Source organism: Callithrix jacchus, chromosome 22 (genome assembly GCF_049354715.1).
Source record: "Callithrix jacchus isolate 240 chromosome 22, calJac240_pri, whole genome shotgun sequence".
NCBI lineage: Eukaryota > Metazoa > Chordata > Mammalia > Primates > Cebidae > Callithrix > Callithrix jacchus.
Genome location: NC_133523.1, coordinates 3,897,887 through 3,918,470, shown reverse-complemented (window position 1 = coordinate 3,918,470; position 20,584 = coordinate 3,897,887). Strand labels below are relative to the sequence as shown.

Genomic DNA, 20,584 nt, shown 5'->3' with positions numbered 1-20,584 from the left:
TAAATTCCAAATTTGTGGCAGGTCCTTGCCCTCCCGGGTCAGGAGTTCGTGGTTCCCTCCTCCCTGGACCATCTGCCTGTGCTCCGTTGCAATCCCTGCCCCTCAAGCCCAGGGTGGGGAACAAGGGCTTCCCTATCCCCCACCCCCACCTCTGGAGGGATCAGGCCAGCTTTATGATGATGAAGCCCATACAGCAGCTAGCATTTTCTGAGCACCCAGTCTGTAGTTACACACTTACGAGCAAGACTTTTTCTTGTTTCACATTTGCCCCAGGCTGTGAGCCGCCTTCTGTCCTTTGGCGCGCACAACCCACAGTGGGGGCAACGCGGCAGAAGAGCGCAGGCGCAGCCAGGTTCCACCCTCCCCAGCTGTGACCTTGGGGAGTCCCTCCACTTCTGAAGCCTCCGTATCCTGACCCACAAAACGAGCAGGGTGGGCCGCCCAGATCCCCAGGAAGGCAGCTGCCTTCCCCGCAAGCCAGGCGCTCACACCCTGGAAGCACCTCCCGGGCTCCCCGCGCTCGGCCCGCCGCCGCTCTCCAAGGTGCTGAAGCCGCGCCTGGCACCTCTCCCGCCGCTGTTCCCGCGCGGGGATCTGGCGGCGGCGTGGAGCCCACACCTCACTCCCCTATCCCAGGCTGGCCCAACCCCTCATTCTAGGGAGTGGGGGAGCCCCCAGACTCCGCCTCCACCCCAAAACATGGTTCTGTCAAAATACTTTATTTGGGATTGGGCAGTCTTAGAAAAGGGGGGTGATGGTGAGTCGTGGCTGCTCCGAAGACCAGGGCGTACCTGGGGCTCCAGAGCCAGGGTCCCTGCAGTCTCGGCGGCTTCCTCCTCCCAGTGTGCGAGGGAGGCCCGAAGGGGTCCCTGGGCGGGGAGTTGCTGGGCATCTGTCTGTCCATCCGGGTCTGTTTCAGGCTGCGTCTGTCTGTCCACACCCGTTTCAGGCTATCTGTCTGTCTGTCTGTCTGTGCTGGTCTGTTTCAGGCTGTGTCTGTCTGTCCACATCCACTTCAGGCTATCTGTCTGTCTGTCTGTCTGTGCTGGTCTGTTTCAGGCTGTGTCTGTCTGTCCATCCACATCTGTTTCAGGCTGTCGGTCTGTCTGTGCGGGTCTGTTTGAGGATGTATCTGTCTGTGTCTGTCTCAGGCAGTGTCTATCTGTCCGTCTGTCTGTCCGGGTCTTTTTCAGGCTGTGTGTCTACTCATTGCTTCTGCGCCTGGCTCTGTGTGTATTTCCTGGGCCCCATGGCCCTCTCTTTGTCGGTGTCTGAGTTTCAGTTCCTGCGTGGGCCTCAGTCAGGCCCTGGGTGTGTGGTTGTGAGCTGTGCCTCCCCATCCTGGCGTGTCTGCCGGGGTCTCAGCCTCACCTCCCATCCCCAGGTGGGTCACCGTCCAGCGCAGCACCCCCAAGGCATCCCTGGGCAGAGGGGCCTGGGAGCACAGTCCTGATGGGGCTCACAGCTCATCCCCCACCGCCTCCAGCCCTGCATGTCCTGAGCCAGTACTTGGCCCAGGTGCCACCCAGTCTAGCTGGGCAACCTCGCCCAGCCCCTCCGTCTCGTTCCTCAGGACCAGGCTGGCATTGTCCAGCTCCTCCATCGAATTGGTCAGGTCCACGGTGTCCTGGAAGCCCCAGGCTGCCCTGGGGCTGCCTGGAGACCCTTCTTTGGGTTTCTCAGCCTCTGGTCGGGGTCCGGGGGCCTCAGAGCCCAGCAGAGCATCAGGGGCCACGCGGGAGGCAGCATCATTGTGCAAAGTTCTGGAGAAGACTGATAGGGGAAGGGGCGTGTCATAGGAGACAAGGTGAAGGTGCAGTCCTGTGCTCCTTTCCCTGGCTCCAGTCTCAGGGAATGGGGAACAGGGGTCTTCTCCCCCTCCCTCAGAGGCCCCGGATGGGGACTTAGGGAAGCCAGACAAAGGTTTCAAAGGTAGGGATCCCCTACCTCGCACAGGTGCAAAGTCCCCAGGGCTCTTGACTTTGTTGGAGGCAAAAGGGCTGATGGAGGGGAGGATGATGAGGGCGAAGGACAGTAACAGGACCTGGGGGAGACAGCAGCAGGGTCACCCCCTCCCTACCGTCCCCTGCAAGCACCTTCATCCCACAGGCAGGGAAACTGAGGCCCCAAAGACAAGACTGAATCATACTTGAGCTGGGACATGAGGGGAGCTTGGACACACTGTCACCTCCCCATGGGCACATCTGCCAAAGCCTAGGTCCCCGGCTTTCCTGGGGGTGCCAGGACTCACTGCGATGCAGGTCCCTGTCTGGGCTGACTTGCTGGTGGACTGCACCACGATGGCCTGGAGTTTCTTCAGCTGCTCCAAGAGGGACCTTAGAGGGACAGGCAGGCCACTGCTACGCCCTGCAGGACCTCAGTCCTCCTACTCTTTCAAGGGCCTCCTACTCTTTATTTTTTATTTATTTTTGAGACAGAGTCTTGCTCTGCTGCCCAGGCTGGAGTGCAGTGGCACAACCTCCGTCTCCCTGGTTCAAGTGATTCTCCTGCCTCAGCCTCCCAAGTAGCTGGGACTACATGCATGCAAAACCACACCCGGCTAATTTTCTGTATTTTTAGTAAAGACGGGGTTTCGCTGTGTTAGCTGGGATGGTCTCGATCTCCTGACCTCATGATCTCCCCGCCTTGACCTCCTAAAGTGCTGGGATTACAGGCATGAGCCACCATGCCCAGCCTTTATTTTTTATTTATTTATTTTTGAGACAGTCTTGTTCTGTCACCCAGGCTGGAGTGCAGTGGCGCAGTCTCGGCTCACTGCATCCTCCACCTCCCAGGTTCAAGCGATTCTCCTGCCTCAGCCTGATGAGTGGCTATAGCTGGGATTACAGGCACGTATCACCACACCCACCTAATTTTTGTATTTTTAGTAGAGACGGGGTTTCACCATGTTGGCCAGGCTGGTTTCAAACTCCTGACCTCAGGGGATTCGCCCTCCTTGGCCTCCCAAAGTGCTGGGATGACAGGCGTGAACCACCGCGCCCGGCTCAGATGGAACTCATTCCCTACTTGGTTCTGCCGTCAGGTAGGCTCTCTGCTCTTCCTGCAAGGGACTCCGGGTTGCTTCCCGGTCCTCTGCCCTGGAGGAACCCAGACTCACAGATTTTGCTTCTCAAGATGCAAGACCTTCCTCTGTAACTCCTGATTCTGAGCAGTGCAAGCTGACATCCTGAAAGGACAAAGATGATACAGCGACATTCAGAACACACCAGTCACCGGCTGCCCCCATTGACCTCTCCCGGGGAGGCCTCACATTACTAGCAAGGAACACAAGCCCAGAGAGGGGATATCATTCATCCAACGTTACTTTGCATGTCAGACGGGGCCAGGATTTGAACCCATATCTGCCTGGTTCCTAAGTTCCATCTCTGCATTAATGTTTATTAATGCTCATTCAAAGTTGAGCCCCCTGGCCGGGCACGGTGATTCATGCCCATAATCCCAGCACTTTGGGAGCCCAAGGCGGGCAGATCACAAGGTCAGGAGTTCAAGATCAGCCTAACCAATATAGTGAAACTCCATCTCTACTACAAAATAAAAATAAAAATAAGCTGGGTGTAGTGGCACATGCCTGTAATCCCAGCTACTCAGGAAGCCTAGGCAGGAGAGTTGCTTAAACCCAGGAGGCGGAGGTTGCAGTGAGCAGAGATTGCACAACTGCACTCCAGCCTAGGCAACAGAACAAAACTCCCTCTCAAAAAAAAAAAAAAGGCCAGCTCAGTGGTCACATCTGTAGTCCCCACATTTTGGGAGGCCAAGACGGGCAGATCACGAGGCCAGGAGAGCGAGACCATCCTGGCCAACAGGGTGAAACCCCATCTCTACTAAAAAAATACAAAAAAAAAAAAAATTAGCCAGGCATGGTGGTAGACGCCTGGTAACTCCAGCTACTGGGGATGCTGAGGCACATGAATCACTTGAACCTGGGAGGCGGAAGTTGCAGTGAGCTGAGATCACACCGCTGTACTCAAGGCTGGCCACAGAGCAAGACTCCATCTCAAAACAAAACAAAAAAAACCAACAAAATTAGTGGGGCATGGTGGGGCATGTCTGTAATCCCAGCTACTGGGGAGGCTGAGGCCAGAGAATTGCTTGGACCCGGGAAGCAGACGTTGCAGTGACCTGAGATTTGCCGTCGCATTCCAGCCTGGGCAACGAGAATGAAACACTGTCTCAAAAGAAAAGAAAAAAGCTGAATCCCCTGGATCTGGAATGGAATGCCAAACACAGGCAGTGACATTTCCAGAAAACGGAATATCGGGACACTGAGGCATCCTGGGAAATCCAAGTTACCACCCTCCCCCTGCCCATGACCTTTGGCCCAGCCACTTCCCCTTCATCTTCCCGTCAGTAAAATAAGATACAATTACCCAGGAGGTGGGGAGGTGGGGAGAGAATGACCCTGGGTAAAGATGATCAGGAGCTGAGCAGATCGCATTTAAGAAACAGGACAGCTAGCTGGGAATGGTGGTTCATGCCTGTAATCCCAGCACCTTGGGAGGTCGAGGCAGGTGGATCACCTCAGGTGAGGTGTTCGAGACCACCTTGGCCAACATGGTGAAACCCATCTCTACTAAAAGAACAAAAATTAGCCAGGTATGTTGGCAGGTGCCTGCAATCCCAGCTACTCAGGGGGCTGAGGCAAGAGAATTGCTTGAACCTGGAAGGCAGAGGTTGTAGTGAGTTGAGATTGTGCCACTGTACTCTAGCCTGGGTGACAGAGCTAACTCTATCTGGAAAGGGAAGGAAGGGAAGGAAGCGAGGGAGGACAGACCGGGCATGGTCTGTAATCCCAGCACTTTGGGAAGCCGTGGTGGGCAGATCACCTGAGGTCAGGAGTTTGAGACCAGCCTGGATAAAATGGTGAAACCCCGCCTCTACCAAAAATAGCCAAAAAATTAGCTAAGTGTGGTGGCAGGCACTTGTAGCCCCATCTACTGGAGAGGCAGAAGTGGGAGAATCACTTGAACCCATGAGGCAGAGGTTGCAGTGAGCCGAGATTGTGCCACAACACTCCAGCCTGGGTGACAGAGTGAGACCCTCCCACACGCACGTGCGCACGCACACACACACACATACACACAAAGGAAGTGTCTGTCTTCAGACAGAGGGTCAGAATAGGATGGGTCACACTCTGTCCTTTCTCTGCACACTTTCCAGGGGGCACAGGGTTCCAAACCCTTGTCCTACACCATCTCCATGCGTCTTTCCATCCCTGCAATTAGTACAAAGCACGACGTCTCCCAGAGAGAAAAACCACCTCCAATCTTGTCAGACTCTAAGCCACGTGGCCTTAGCCACGACTCCCTCTCTCTGGGCCTCCGTTTCTGACCCCGGTGTAGACTCCGGGTCCAGCACTGCTCACCGAGTCTCCAAGCCGTCAATGTATTCCTTCTTCTTCTTCCTGCTTTCTTGGGCGGACTGCTTGTTCCGGATTTTTCGGCGGATTTTTTTCAGCACTCGCTCCTCATACTGCCAAGCAAAATGGGGAGGGGGTGGTCAGGTCAGAAAGTCCAGACTTGGAATCCAGGCTCGATGACTTTCCCCTGTAATCCCAGCGTTTTGGGAGGATGACGGAGGCGGATCGCCTGAGGTCAGGAGTACAAGATGGGCCTGGGCAACACGGTGAAACCCTGTCCCTACCAAAACTACAAAAAAATCGGCCAGGTGTGGTGATGTGTGCCCGTAATCTCAGTTACTTGAACCTGGGAGTTGGAGGCTGCAGTGAGCCAAGATTGAGCCACTGCACTCCAGCCTGGGTGACACAGGGAGACTCTGTATATAAAAAAGGAAAGAATAGGCCACTCAAGATGGCTCATGCCTGTAATTCCTGCACTTTGGGAGGCCGGGGCTGTTGGATCACCTGAGGTCAGAAGTTCCAGAACAGCCTGGCCAACATACTGAGACCCCAGCTCTACTAAAAATACAAAAATTCGCCAGGCATGGTGGTAGGTGCCTGTAATCCCAGCTACTCGGGAAGCTGAGGCAGGAGGATCACTTGAAGCTGGAAGGCAGAGGTTGCTGTGAACCAAGATGACGCCACTGCCCTCCAGCCTGGCGACGGAGTGAGACTCTCTCATAAATAAATACATATTAAAATAAACTCTTCACTTTGGGGGACAGGAACTGTCCCTACTGTCCCGACCCCACAACTTTACCTAACCTTGAGCCAACAACTTCACGCCATCCGCTTTCCGTATGAGACACCCCTGAGCCAAGGACGCAGACGCAGATTCCTAGTGCCTTGAAGCTGCCCCTTCCCCAAACGCTTGCAGAGTCTCTGGGAGGCGCCTGGGTTCTGAGGGTCTTTTCCCAGCTCCCAATAGGGTGAAATAAGCAACCACCCCCCGGACTGTGGGAACGGGTACCACTGCCGCCACCTTGTGGTCAGCTCTGGGAACAGCACCTTTCCCTGAAGACGGCAGGTGTTTCAAGACAAACTGTCTTCCTTTGTTTTTGTAGAGACGGGGGTTTTACTATCTTCGCCAGGCTGGTCTCGAACTCCCGACCTCAGGTGATCTGCCTGCCTCAGCTTCCCAAAGTGCTGGGATTACAGGTGTGAGCCACCTCGCCCAACCAATAAATGTCTTCAACTGGGAATGTCAGGCTGGGCACAGTGACTCACACCTGTAATCCCAGCACTTTTGGAGGCCGAGGGAGGCGGATCACCTGAGGTCGGGAGTTCAAGACAGGCCTGGCCAACACTGTGAAACCCTGTCTCTACCAAAACTACAAAAAATCAGCCAGGTGTGGTGGTGTGAGCCCATAATCTCAGTTACTTGGGAGGCTGAGGCAGGAAAATTGCTTGAACCTGGGAGGTGGAAGCTGCAGTGAGCCAAGATTGAGCCACTGCCCTCCAGCCTGGGTGACACAGGGAGACTCTGTATATAAAAAATAAAATAAAATAGGCCACAAGCTGGCGAATGCCTGTAATCCCAGCACTTTGGGAGGCCAATGCGGGCAGATCACCTGAGGTCAGGAGTTCTAGACCAGCCTGAGAACATGGTGAAACCCCAGCTCTACTAAAATAAAATTAGGCAGGGGTGGTGGTAGGTGCCTGTAACCCAGCTACTCGAGGAGCTGAGGCAGGAGGATCACTTGAACCCAGAAGGCAGAGGTTGCTGTGAACCAAGATCACGCCACTGCCCTACAGCCTGGTGACAAAGTGAGATTCTGTCTCATAAACAAATAAGCAAAAAAAAAATCAAAGTTAAAATAAACCCTTTAATTTGGGGACAGTGAGACTGTCCCCAATGTCCTGACCACACTTTAACCTTGAGCCAACAACTTCACGCCATCCGCTTTCCGTATGAGACACCCCTGAGCCAAGGACGCAGACGCAGATTCCTAGTGCCTTGAAGCTGCCCCTTCCCCAAACGCTTGCAGAGTCTCCGGGAGGCGCCTGGGTTCTGAGGGTCTTTTCCCAGCTCCCAATAGGGTGAAATAAGCAACCACCCCCCAGACTGTGGGAACGAGTACCACTGCCGCCACCTTGTGGTCATTCCTGGGAACAGCAACAACTTTCCCTGAAGACAGCAGGTGTTTCAAAAGTATCTAATGTCTTCGGTGTACTTTGTTTTTGTAGAGACGGGGTTTTACTATCTTCGCCAGGCTGGTCTCGAACTCCCGACCTCAGGTGATCTGCCTGCCTCAGCCTCCCAAAGTGCTGGGATTACAGGTGTGAGCCACTGCGCCCAACCAATAAATGTCTTCAACTGGGAATGTCAGGCTGGGCGCAGTGGCTCACACCTGTAATCCCAGCACTTTTGGAGGCCGGCAGGTGGATCACCTGAGGTCAGGAGTTCAAGACAGGCCTGGCCAACACTGTGAAACCCTGTCTCTACCAAAACTACAAAAAATCAGCCAGGTGTGATGGTCTTCGCCAGTAATCTGAGTTACTTGGGAGGCTGAGGCAGGAGAATGACTTGAACCTGGGAGGTGGAGGCTGCACTGAGCCAACATTGAGCCACTGCACTCCAGCCTGAGTGACACAGGGAGACTCTGTCTCAAAAAAATAAAAAAAAAAGGGGGGGCCACTTGAGGTGGCTTATGCCTGCAGTTCCTGCACTTTGGGAGGCCGAGGTGGACTGATCACCTGAGGTCAGGAGTTCCAGACCAGCCTGGCAAACGTGGTGAAACCCCTGCTCTACTAAATATGCAAAAGTTAGCCAGGCATGATGTAGGTGCCTGTAATCCCAGCTACTCGGGAAGCTGAGGCAGGAGGATGACTCGAACCTGGAAGGTGGCAGTTACAGTGAACCAAGATGACGCCACTGCCCTCCAGCCTGGCGACAGAGTGAAATCTGTCTCAAAAATAAATAAATAAATATTCAAACAAACTCTTCACTTTGGGGACAGTGGAACTGTCCCTACTGTCCCGACCCCACAACTTTACCTAACCTTGAGCCAACAACTTCACCCCATCCACTTTCCGTATGAGACATCCCTGAGCCAAGGACGCAGACGCAGATTCCTAGTGCCTTGAAGCGCCCCTTCCCCAAACGCTTGCAGAGTCTCTGGGAGGCGCCTGGGTTCTGAGGGTCTTTTCCCAGCTCCCAATAGTGTGAAATAAGCAACCACCCCCCAGACTGTGGGAACGGGTACCACTGCCGCCACCTTGTGGTCAATTCTGGGAACAGCACCTTTCCCTAAGACAGCTGGTGTTTCAAGACTAATGTCTTGTTTGTTGGTTGTTTTTGTAGAGACGGGGTTTTACCATATTGGCCAGATTGGTCTCGAACTCCTGACCTCAGGCGATCTGCCTGCCTCGGCCTCCCAAAATGCTGGGATTGCAGGTGTGAGCCACTGCGCCCAACCAATAAATGTCTTCAAATGGGAATGTCAGACAGGGCACAATGGCTCACAGCTGTAATCCCAGCACTTTGGGAAGTCGAGGCAGGTGGATCACCTGACGTCAGGGGTTCCAGACCAGCCTGGCCAACGTGGTGAAACCCCAGCTCTACTAAAAATACAAAAATTAGACAGTTATGGTGGTAGGTGCCTGTAATCCCAGCTACCGGGGAAGCTGAGGCAGGCGGATCACTTGAACCTGGAAGGCAGAGGTTGCAGTGAAACAAGATCACGCCAGGGCATTCCAGCCTGGCAACAGACTGAGACTCCGTCTCAAAAATAAATAAATAAATAAATATTCAAATAAACTCTTCACTTTGGGGACAGTGGGACTGTCCCTACTGTCCCGACCCCACAACTTTACCTAACCTTGAGCCAACAACCTCATCCCATCCGCGACCCAAGGACGCAGAGGCAGATTCCTAGTGCCTTGAAGCTGCCCCTTCCCCAAACGCTTGCAGAGTCTCCGGGAGGCGCCTGGGTTCTGAGGGTCTTTCCCAGCTCTCAATAGTGTGAAATGAGCAACCACCCCCCGGACTGTGGGAACGGGTACCACTGCCGCCACCTTGTGGTCATTCCTGGGAACAGCACCTTTCCCTGAAGACAGCAGGTGTTTCAAGACTAATGTCTTGTTTGTTGGTTGTTTTTGTACAGACGGGGTTTTACCATATTGGCCAGGCTGGTCTCGAACTCCCGACCTCAGGTGATCTGCCTGCCTCAGCCTCCCGAAGTGCTGGGATTACAGGTGTGAGCCACTGCGCCCAAACAATAAATGTCTTCAAATGGGAATGCCAGGCTGGGGGCAGTGGCTCACACCTGTAATCCCAGCACTTTTGGAGGCCGACAGGTGGATCACCGGAGGTCAGGAGTTCGAGACCGGCCTGACCAACATGGTGAAACCCCCGTCTCTAGTATAAATACAAAAATTTGCTGGGCATGGTGGCAGGCGACTGTAGTCTCAGGTTCCGGGGAAGCTGAGACAGAAGAAGGGTATTCTCATGGCAAGATGGCTAGTGAGCGTATCCTTCCTGCAGTCCAGGAAGTGAAAATTGCGTTGCTGAAAGCCCCTTTGTCTCCGTGCTAATTTTTCTTTGCGGCACCTGGCATCTGTTTCCAGCAGCTTGAACCCGGGTGGCAGAGGTCGCAGTGAGCTGAGATCAGGCCACTGCACCCCAGCCTGGGTGACAGAGTAAGACTGTAATCCTAGCAGTTTGGGAGGCTGAGGCAGGTGGATCACCAGGGAATCCCAGCACTTTGGGAGGCCAAGGCAGTGCTCACGTCTGTAATCCCAGCACTTTGGGAGATCGAGGCAGGTGGATTGTGAGGTCAGGAGTTAAAGACCAGCCTGGCCAAGATGATAAAACCTCATCTCTACGAAAAATAAAAAAGAAATCAGCTGGGTGTGGTGAAGGGCACCTGTAATCCCAGCTACTCAGGAGGCTCAGGCAGGAGAATCTCTTGAATCCAGGGGGCAGAGATGGCAGTGAACCAAGATTGCGCCACTGCACTCCAGCCTGGGCAACAGAGTGAGACTTTGTCTAAAAAAAGAAAAGAAAAAGACTCTGTCTCTAAACAAATAAATAAATGAAGGTGGGACGCACAGGCAGGGAAGGGCATGAAGGGGAGATGGACCGGCCAGGGCTGGAAGTGCCCTGAGACTCACCTTAGTGAGTGGCATCTGGACCGGCAGGGTGATGCCTTCCTTCACCAGCAGCTTCTTCTCATCCTCGGTCAGCACCAGCTCCTGGCAGTGCCCGGCCACAGGTCGCAGCAGGTGGGGGGCTCCCAGGTGACGCTGTTGCTAGGGGAGAAAACAGGGGAATGACGGCAGGTGCAGGGCCTTTGGGAAATGCAAGAGTCATCAGATGGAGAACACAGTCATCCCAGGCCGGGCGCGGTGGCTCACAGCACTTTGGGAGGCTGAGGCACGTGGATCACTTGAACTCAGGAGTTTGAGACTAGCCTGGGAAACTTAATGAAACCTCATCTCTGCTAAAAATACAAAAATTAGCCAGGCGTGGTGGCGGGCACCTGTAATCCCAGCTACTCGGGCGGCTGCAGCAGGAGAATTGCTTGAAGCTGGGAAGTGGAGGTTGCAGTGAGCCAAGATCATACTATTGCCTTCCAGCTTGGGAGACAGAATGAGACTCTCTCTCTCTCTCTCTCTCTCTCTCTCTCTCTCTCTCTCTCTCTCTCTCTCCATCCCCCCCCCCACACACACATATATAGCCTCCCAAGTAGCTGGGGCCACAGGGCACGCCACCATGCTTGGCTAATTTTTGTATTTTTTTTTTGTAGAGATGGAGTTTCACTATGTTGCCCAGGCTGGTCTCAAACTCCTGGGCTCAAGGAATCTGCCCACTTCAGCCTCCCAAAGTACTGGGATTACAGGCATGAGCCACCACGCCCACCTTTTTTCTTTCTAGATGCAGGGTCTCACTGCATCCCCCAGGCTGGAGTCCAGTCATGTGATCACAGCTCACTGCAGCCTCGACCTCCTGGGCTCACGTGATCCTCCTGCCTCTGCCTTCCGGGTAGCTGGGACTACAGCTGTGCGCCACTCACAACAGCTAATTTTTTTATACATACACAAGGTCTTGTTATTTTGCCCAGGCTGGTCTTGAACTGCTGTTAACGGGCATCTATAAATGTGTCATTGTTTTGTATATTTGTTCTGTATGTCAGCTATACAAAAAAAAGGGGAGGTTGAGGCAGGAGGATCACTTGAGCCCAGGAGTCTGAGGCAGTCGTGGTGACAGACAGAGACCTTGGCCTTAAATGAAATTAAATAAGGCCGGGTGTGGTGGCTCATGCCTGTAATCCCAGCACCTTGGGAGACCGAGGCGGGTGGATCACTTGATGTCAGGGGTTTGAGGCCAGCCTGAGCAGCATGGCGAAACCCTGTCTCTACTAAAAATACAAAACTTAGCCAGGTGTGGTGGCGGACACCTGTAGTCCCAGGTATTCAGGGGCTGAGACATGAGAGTCGCTTGAACCCGGGAGGCGGAGGTTGCAGTGAGCTGAGATGGTGCCACTGCCCTCCAGCTTGGGTGACAAGAGAGAAAGTCTGTCTCAGGAAAAATTAGCTGGGTCTGCTGGTGCACACCTGTAGTCCCAGCTACTTGGGAGTCTGAGGCAGGAGAATCACCTGAGGCCAGGAGGTCGAGGCTGCAGTGAGCCAGGATTGCACCACTGCCCTCCAGCCTGGTCGACAGAGTAAGATCGTGTCTCAGAAAAAAATTGTTTTTAAGATGATACAAGGCATTTAGAAGAGTGCCTGGTGTATAGCAGGTACCTCACCAGTTTTAGCTTTGTTCCCATTTTTGCTGTTGAGACAGGGTCTTGCTCTGTTGCCCAGGCTGGAGTGCAGTGGTGCAATCTCAGCTCACTGCAGCCTCAACCTCCTGGGTTCAAGCGATCCTCCCACTTCAGCCTCCCAAGTAGCCAGGACCACAGGCATATGCCACAACACCCAGCTAATTTTTATATTTTTTGCATAGATGGGGTTTCACCGTGTTGCCCAGGCTGGTCTTGAACTCCTGAGCTCAAGTGATCTGCCTGCCTTGGCCTCCCAAAGTGCTGGGATGACAGGCGTGAGCCCAGCCAGTTTTAGCATTTTTTAAAAAAAATTTCCGTTGTTACTACTGCGTATTACAGAGGGAGACACTGAGCCCAGGCGATAGTGAGCCCAGGCCTGGAATGGTTGGTGTCTAACTGTGGGAGAATTCCACACCTTTCTGTGACTTGGTTTTCCAGTCTCTGAAATGGGGGATGTTTTAGCCCCCCAAACCCGAGCGGCCCTCCCAGCTCCAACACACCACGGGAGGGTGTGGGGGTGCTCACCAGGTCGCCGCTGCTGCCCGAAAGCAGCAGATCTTTCACCGTGAGATTGTGCCGTGGTGACAGGCCCACCGGTTCAGCCTGCTTCTCAGCAGAGATCCTTCCTCCCGGGCTCCACATTTCTGACCAGGGCAGGTGGGGACGGAGACAGGGAGAGTGTCAGATGGGGGAATCCTGAACTCCCAGCCTCCAACCCCCTCCTCCACCAAGTCTCCCACTTTTTTTTTTTTTTTGAGAGAGAGAGTCTCATTTTGTCACCAGGTGCCAGGCTGGAGTGCAGTGGCACGATCTCGGCTCACTAGAACCTCCACCTCCTGGGTTCAAGCAATTCTCCTGCCTCAGCCTCCCAAGTAGCTGGGACTACAGGGCCACGCCACCACGCCCAGGTAATTTTTGTATTTTTTTTAGTAGAGACGGGGTTTCACCATGTTGGCCAGGATGGTCTCCATCTCTTGACCTCATGATCTGCCCACCTCAGCCTCCCAAAGTGCGGGGATTACAGCCGTGAGTCACTGCATCCGGCCTGAGTCTCCCATGATCAATCCCAATGTTTGTAGAATTTCTGCCAAAGCTTGGAGTTCCCGAGGCCTAGACTGACGGGGGCAGCCGTCACTAATGACTCAGTCTCCCCTCTGCTATAAGATGGGAACCCAGCCAGGCATGGTGGCTCATGCCTGTAATCTCAGCACTTTGGGAGGCCAAGGCAGGGGGATCATCTGAGGTCAGGAGTTCAAGACCAACCTGGCCAACATGGTGAAACCACATCTCCACTAAAATGACAAAAATCAGCTGGGCGTGGTGGCACACACCTGTAATTCCTACTCGGGAGGCTGAGGCAGGAGACTCTCTTGAGCCCCAGATGCGGAGGTCGCAGTGAGCCGAGATTGCGCCACTGCACTCCAGCCTGGCGACAGAGCGAGACTGCCTCAAAAAAAAAAAAAAAAAGAACCCAAATTCAACAGGGCTTGGTTCTGTCTGTCCTACGAGGCTGAGGAAGGCAGGCACAGGACATTGTCAAGGGACACCAGCTGATTCAAAAGGGAGTGGCCGTTATCACACAGAACTACGGGCCAGACGTCCAGCCAGCCAGACCTTATCTCCCCAGAGGGGCAGGGACGAGGTCTGATTCACCTCTGGTTGTCCCCTCCTGGTACCCGGCATGCAAGCCGTCCACGCACACAAACTTCGGGTCGGCTAAGCCTTGGCTCCACTTCTAGCTGGGCAGAGCTGAGTGACCTTGAGTAAGTGACTTCACGTCTCTGAGCCTCAGGATTGTTCGTTGCTTTTTTCTCTCTTTTCTTTTTTTTTTTTTTTAACTGATCATATCACAGGAGATTTCAGCGCTATGTTTTTTTCTTTTCTTTCTTTGTTTTTGAGACAGAGTCTGGCTCTGTCACCCAGGCTGGAGGGCAGTGGCATGATCTCGGCTCACTGCAACCTCTGCCTCCCGCGTTCAAGCGATTCTCCTGCCTGACCCTCCCGAGTAGCTGCGACTACAGGCGCCCCCCAATGAGTCCGGCTAATTCTTGTATTTGTAATAAAGACAGGGTTTCACCGTGTTGGCCAGGCTGGTCTCAAACTCAACCTCAGGCGATCTGCCCACCTCAGTCTCCCAAGGTGCTGGGATTACGATCGTGAGTCTCCACGCCCAGTCAGAGCCACAGCAAGGCTCAAGGGACACAGGACACCCAGAGCTCACGATCACAGTCAGAGCCACAGCAAGGCTCAAGGGACACAGGACACCCAGAGCTCACGATCACAGTCAGAGCCACAGCAAGGCTCAAGGGACACAGGACACCCAGAGCTCAGGTATCTCCAGCCAGGGCACTGCCTGGCCCGCCGGGACTGCTTCATCTATGGAGCAAATCTTTCGTGATCTGCTGTCCCCACATGGAGGAGGAGCGCCTGGAACCCGGAACCCCGGAACCTCATGTACTTTTATGGAGCATCTACAGGCCAAGTGCCGTGGCCCACGCCTGTGATCCCAGCACTTTGAGAAGCTGAGGTGGGCAGGTCGCCTGAGGTCATGGATTCGAGACCAGCCTCTCCAATATGGTGAAACCCCATCTCTACTAAAAATATAAAAAATTAGCAAGGTGTGGTGGTGGGTGCCTGTAATCCCAGCTACACTGAGGCAGGAGAATCGCTTGACCCTGAGGCGGAGGTTGCAGTGAGCTGAGATCGCACCACTGCACTCCAGCCTGTGTGACGGAGGGAGACTCCGTATCAAAAAGAAAAAGAGAAAAAGCCTGGCTCGGTGGCTCACGCCTGTAATTCCAGCACTTTGGGAGGCCGAGGCGGGTGGATCACCTGAGGTCAGAAGTTTGAGACCAGCCTGGCCAATATGGTGAAACCTCGTCTCTACTAAAAAATTTAAAAATTTAGCTGGGTGCGGTCCACACTCAAGCAGTCCCAGCTATTTGGGAGGCCGAGGAAGGAGGATCGCTGGAACCCAGGAGGTGGAGGTTGCAGTGAGTCAAGATTCCACCACTGCACTCCAGCCTGGGCAACAGAGTGAGACCCCATCTCAAAACAAACAAACAGACAAAACAGAAAGAAAAAAGAAAAAACATCTACTAGGAACCGGGCACAGGGTAGAGACACACAGAAGGTGAGCACCACGCCTGGTGCCCGAGCTGCCTGCCAAGGTTACATCCCAGCTCTGTGGTTTTAGCTCATTGCTCGACCTGACGGGACTCAGTTTCACGATCTGAAAAATGGGCTCCCAATGGCCTCCCCCTGAGAGCATGAAAACCCCTATAGCCAAGCGAGACATGTGTCCTGAGTTTGACTTTGGGCCCAACTCCAAATTGCTGTGTCACCTTGGGCAAGATGCCAGCCCTCTCTGAGCCTCCATTTCCTCACTTAGAGGAAGGGCCCTGGAACAAGGTGAGGGTGGTGGGCAGAGACACAGCAGAACTCACCCAGGTCTATGGTCACAGAGGCTTCGGGCAGTTGGACCACTGGCCCCGGGGGTGTGGTGGGACAGGAGGTGCCGGGATGATAAGAGAGGCAGGGGCCCTTGCCGGGCTGGGCGGGATGGCAGCCAACTGGGGAGGCGGCTGGTCCGACGCGTGGAGGGGTGTCTGGGGGGTCGGATGGGAGGTCTTCAGAGATGCCACTGTCGCTGCCTTCAGGGGACCAGAGTGGGGAGCTGGGCAGTGAGTCTCCGGAGCCCAGGATGGAGCTGAGGAAGTCATCACCGTCGGGGTTTGGCAGGACCTGCTGGGGTGGACAGGGAGGGGTAGGAATTAGGGGGCACATGTTCTTTCTAGGTTGCTGTGTGGCCCCAGGCAAACCAGACATTCTCTTTGGGCCTTAGGTGTCTTTTCTTTTCTTTTCTTTTTCGGAGACAGTCTTGCTCCGTCGCCAGGCTGGAGTGCAGGGGCGCGATCTCGGCTCACTGCAACCTCCGCCTCCCGAGTTCAAGTGATTCTCCCGCCTCAGCCTCCTGAGTAGCTGGAATTACAGTACCTACCACTGTGACCAGATAATCTTTTTATTTTTAGTAAAAATTGAGTTTCAACATGTTGGCCGGGATGGTCTCAATCTCCTGACCTCGTGACCCGCCCGCCTCAGCCTCCCAAAGTGCTCGGATTACAGGCTTGAGCCACCGCACCCAGCCGGGTGTCCTTTCTTTAAGATGGAGTGAATGCTTCTTCCTCCCATGCTGTTGAGGCTCCAACACAGTGACATAGCAAACAAAACCCAGCCAGCACCAGCTGCGGTGGTGCACGACCGTAATTCCAACACTTTGGGAGGCCAATGCGGGTGGATCACTTGAGGTCAGGAGTTCGAGACCAGCCTGGCCAACACGGTGAAACCTCATCTCTACTAAAAATACAACAATTAGTTGTGTGTGGCGGCGAATGCCTGTGATCCCAGCTACTTGGGAGACTGAGGCAGGAGAATCACTTGAACCCAGGCGGGGGGGTGGATGTTGCAGTGAGCCGAGATCATGCTGCTGCTCTGCATTCCGGGTGACAGAGGAGGAAAGGGGGGGGGTAGGAAAGAAGGAAGGAGGGAGGGAAAGAGAGAGAAGGAAGGAAAGAAAGAGAAGCCCCAGCCAGGGCAGGCCCGGTGGCTCACACCTTTAATCCCAGCACTTTCAGAGGCCAAGTAGGAGGATCACTTGAGCCCAGGAGGTCAAGACTGTAGTGAACCACGATCGTACGGCTGCCCTGCAGCCTGGACAACACAGTGAGAAGGTCTCAGAAGTAAAGAAAAGAATGAAGGAAGACGAGAGAGAGAAAGAAAAAGGAAGGGAAGGGAAGTGAGGAGACGGGATGTGAAGGGAAGGGGAGGGAGGAGACGGGATGTGAAGGGAAGGGGAGGGAGGAGATGGGATGTGAAGGGAAGGGGAGGGAGGAAGAAAGAAGGAAAGAAAGAAGGAAGGAGGGAAGGAAGGAAAGAAAGGAAGGAAGAAAGAAGGAGGGAAGGAAAGAAAGAAGAAAGGAAGGAAGGAAGGAAAGGGAAGTGAGGAGACGGGATGTGAAGGGAAGGGGAGGGAGGAAGAAAGAAGGAAAGAAAGAAGGAAGGAGGGAAGGAAGGAAAGAAAGAAGAAAGGAAGGAAGGAAGGGAAGGGAAGTGAGGAGACGGGATGTGAAGGGAAGGGGAGGGAGGAAAAAAGAAGGAAAGAAAGAAGGAAGGAAGGAAGGAAGGAAGGAAGGAAGGAAGGAAGGAAGGAAGGAGAAAGGGAAGAAAGAGAAGAGAGGCCAGGCACAGCGGCTCACACCTGTAATCACAGCACTTTGGGAGGCTGAGGCGGGCAGATCACCTGAGGTCAAGAGTTTGAGACCAGCCTGGCCAACATGGAGAAACCCCGTCTCTACTGAAAATACAAAATTAGCTGGGCATGATGGCGTGTGCCTGTAATCCCAGCTCCTCTGGAGGCTGAGGCAGGAGAATTGCTTGAACCCAGGAGGCGGAGGTTGTGCTGAGCCGAGATCGTGCCATTGGACTCCAGCCTGGGCCACAAGAGTGAAACTCCGTCTCAAAATAAAAAGAGAGAAACACAGAGAAAGAAAGAAAGAAAAAGAGAGAGAGAGAAAGAAGGAAGGAAGGAAGGAAGGAGAAAGAGAAGAAGGATGGAGAGAAAAGAAAGGGAGAGAGAAAGGAAGGAGAGGAAGGAGGGGAGGGAGAGGAAGGTTGAACTGAACCCCGCCGGGAAGGTGCAAGCCCCAAGTTTGAGTTTGAACCTCACTCCAACTTGCTGTGTGATTTTGGATAAGTTTCCAAGCTGCTCTGGGCCTTCATTTCCTCACCCGTAAGAAAAATAACATGCTTTGCTAAAATCAAGCTGAAAAATAATGTGTTTTGCTAAAATCAAGCACCGTGAGCCATCAGTGCTTTGCAGAGCCGAGTAGAGCTCTGGCTGGGCTCTGGCGGGTCTGGGACCTGGGTGGGACCTGGGTGGCCTGCCCAGCGCTCCGTGGCCCAGGGTATCTGCAGCGGGCTCCCTACCTGGTCTTCGACGCGGCCCCAGCCCTCGCCCAGATCCACATGTCTCAGGATTCCGTCCTGCCTATCAAACAGGAGATCCAGGAGCTCAAAGCTGTCGATGGGGTCCATGGGGCAGGCAGCAGAAGCCATCTGGGTTTCAAGGAACAGGTGTGAGGGTCACACAGCCCGTCTCCTCCCCACCTACCCTGTGCACACAACCCTGGCTCCTTCCAGCTCAAGTTCCGTCGCGGCTCAGCCTCCAGGTTGGGTCAGCCGCTGCCCCTCGCTAGGCCTCCCCTTGCAAATCTGGACTTTGAGGCTGATAGAGAGAATTCCAGTGTGAGAGCCAATTTCTCTTAAAGCGCTGGAGAGGCTGGGTGTGGTGGCTCATGCCTGTAATCTCAACACTTTGGGAGGCCGGGGCAAGAGGATCGCTTGCGCCCAGGAGTTCAAGACCAGCCCTCACAACATAGAGAGACCCCATCCTTACTGAAAATAATTTTTAAAAATTAAAAAAAAACAAGAAGGTATACCAGGTGCAGTGGCTCACGCCTGTAATCCCAGCACTTCGGGAGGCCTAGGCAGGCAGATCACCTGAGACCAGGAGTTTGAGACCAGCCTGGACAACATGGTGAAGCCCTATCTCTACGAAAAACACAAAAATTAGCCTGGCGTGGTGGCACGTGCCTGTAATTCCAGCTACTCGGGAGGCTGAGGCGGGAGGATCGCTTGAACCCGGGAGGTGAGCGGAGATCGCGCCACTGCACTCCAGCCTGGGTGGCAGAGGAACAACAAGCAGATTTAACTATCCTAATCATATACTCACTCAAAAATTAATAATAACAAAAAGAAAATTAAAAGTGCTGGAGAGGCTGTAGCTAGGGATGCCGCTTGCCTCTGAGGCCTTCCCAGCTGCCCAGGTGCCCACTCGTAGGAGGAATGGGGGCCCTGGAAGAAAGACAAGGGCAGCCCCAGGGCAGAGGCACAGCGTTTCGCTGGCTGCACCCTTCGTCTGGCTCTGTCTTCCCAACCGTGCAATGAGACGGGTTTCCTTCCAGCTCTGGCAGCTTCAGGAGGCTTCTTCCCAGCCTAGACTCCCGCTCCCCTGGGGACCCAGCGGGGCTCACCTTTCCTGCAGCTAAATTCTCATTCATGGGCCCATCCAGTTCCATCTGCAGATGCCTGGGGGGACGTCTCTGCTCCAAGCTGCAGATCCACCTGCTGCCAGCGCTGTCTGGGGCCGGGCAGGACTTCTGTGTCTGTCACCACTCCCAAAAGATGCTCCAACAGTCCCAGGCAGCTCCCAGCCCACCCCCGGGTGCTAATTGGTGGACAGAGCAGAGAGACAGGGCTGAGGGCCAGTGACACTGGGGCAGGCAGGGGCAGGGGAGGGAAGACCGTTATCTGGGTATTTGGTGGTTTTCCAGCCCTGAGTGGGCAAAGGTCGAAGTCTGGGGTACCTCAGCTCTACCATGACCTCTCCCCTACTTACACGGACCTTTTTTTTCTTTTTTTTTTTGAGACAGAGTTTTGCTCTTGTTTCCCCAAGCTGGAGTGCAATGGTGAGATCTTGGCTCACTGCAACCTGTGCCTCCCAGATTCAAGGGATTCACCTGCCTCAGCCTCCTCAGTAGCTGGGATTACAGGCACCCACCACCACGCCAGGCTAATTTTTGTATTTTTAGTAGAGATAGGGTTTCACCATGTTGGCCAGGCTGGTCTCGAACTCCCGACCTTGTGATCCACCCACCTCGGCTTCCCAAAGTGCTGGGGTTACATACATGGGCCACCGCCCCCGGCCAGTTATGGGACTTTTCTTTACAGTATTTCACTCTTGTGGCCCAGGCTGGAGTGCAATGGCAGGATCTCAGCTCACTGCTACTTCTTGCTCCTGGGTTCAAGGGATTCTCCTGCCTCAACTTCCCTAGACGCTGGGATTACAGGCATCTGCTACCACATCCAGCTAAGTTTTTATTTGTAGTAGAGATAGGGTGTCATCATGTTGGCCAGGCTGGTCTCGAACTTCTGACCTTGTGATCCACGCACCTCGGTTTCCCAAAAGTGCTGGGGTTACAAGCTGAGACACCGCACCCAGCCAGTTACAGGACCCTTCCTCTTCCGAATTCCCAGATGGTTCTGGGATAGCCCAGGGCCCTTACGTGGGTCCCGTCTACTCCCTGGACAGAAACTAACCAAGAAGACCAGCCCAGGTCTTCACTGAAGCCGGTTTCCCAGCCAGCAGATCCCGTGTCTCATCCCACGTGACAACCTCTGGCCCCCAGCCCCCTCCGTGACCAGCTTGGATGCCGCCTCCGAATCCCCATGGCCAATTCTGGGCAATCAATTCTTTCTCGAATCTTCTATCTTTCATTGAGTTGAGAAATATTTATGGAGCCAAACTGGTCCCTGCTTAGGGCCTTTGCACCTGCTGGTG

At 54.1% G+C, this 20,584-nt stretch overlaps 1 protein-coding gene across 3 annotated transcripts; it reads right to left on the bottom strand.

Moving 5' to 3' along the window:
• Window positions 1-703: 703 nt before the first annotated feature.
• Window positions 704-19,414, bottom strand: CREB3L3 (cAMP responsive element binding protein 3 like 3). Of its 3 annotated transcripts, none has more exons than XM_078361555.1 (10): window positions 19,278-19,414; window positions 18,172-18,300; window positions 15,633-15,933; window positions 12,712-12,830; window positions 10,532-10,669; window positions 5,384-5,490; window positions 3,119-3,187; window positions 2,252-2,336; window positions 1,948-2,044; window positions 704-1,773 (listed from the first exon to the last, which is right to left on the bottom strand). In XM_078361555.1, the coding sequence occupies exons 1-10, from the start codon at window positions 19,320-19,322 to the stop codon at window positions 1,460-1,462; spliced, it is 1,404 nt and encodes a 467-aa protein (XP_078217681.1). In that variant the 5' UTR covers window positions 19,323-19,414; the 3' UTR covers window positions 704-1,459. The 3 variants fall into 3 exon arrangements, with proteins under 3 accessions (XP_078217681.1, XP_078217682.1, XP_078217683.1); XM_078361556.1 differs by having other exon boundaries at window positions 15,633-15,930; XM_078361557.1 differs by lacking the exon at window positions 2,252-2,336.
• Between the last annotated feature and the right edge of the window lie 1,170 nt (window positions 19,415-20,584).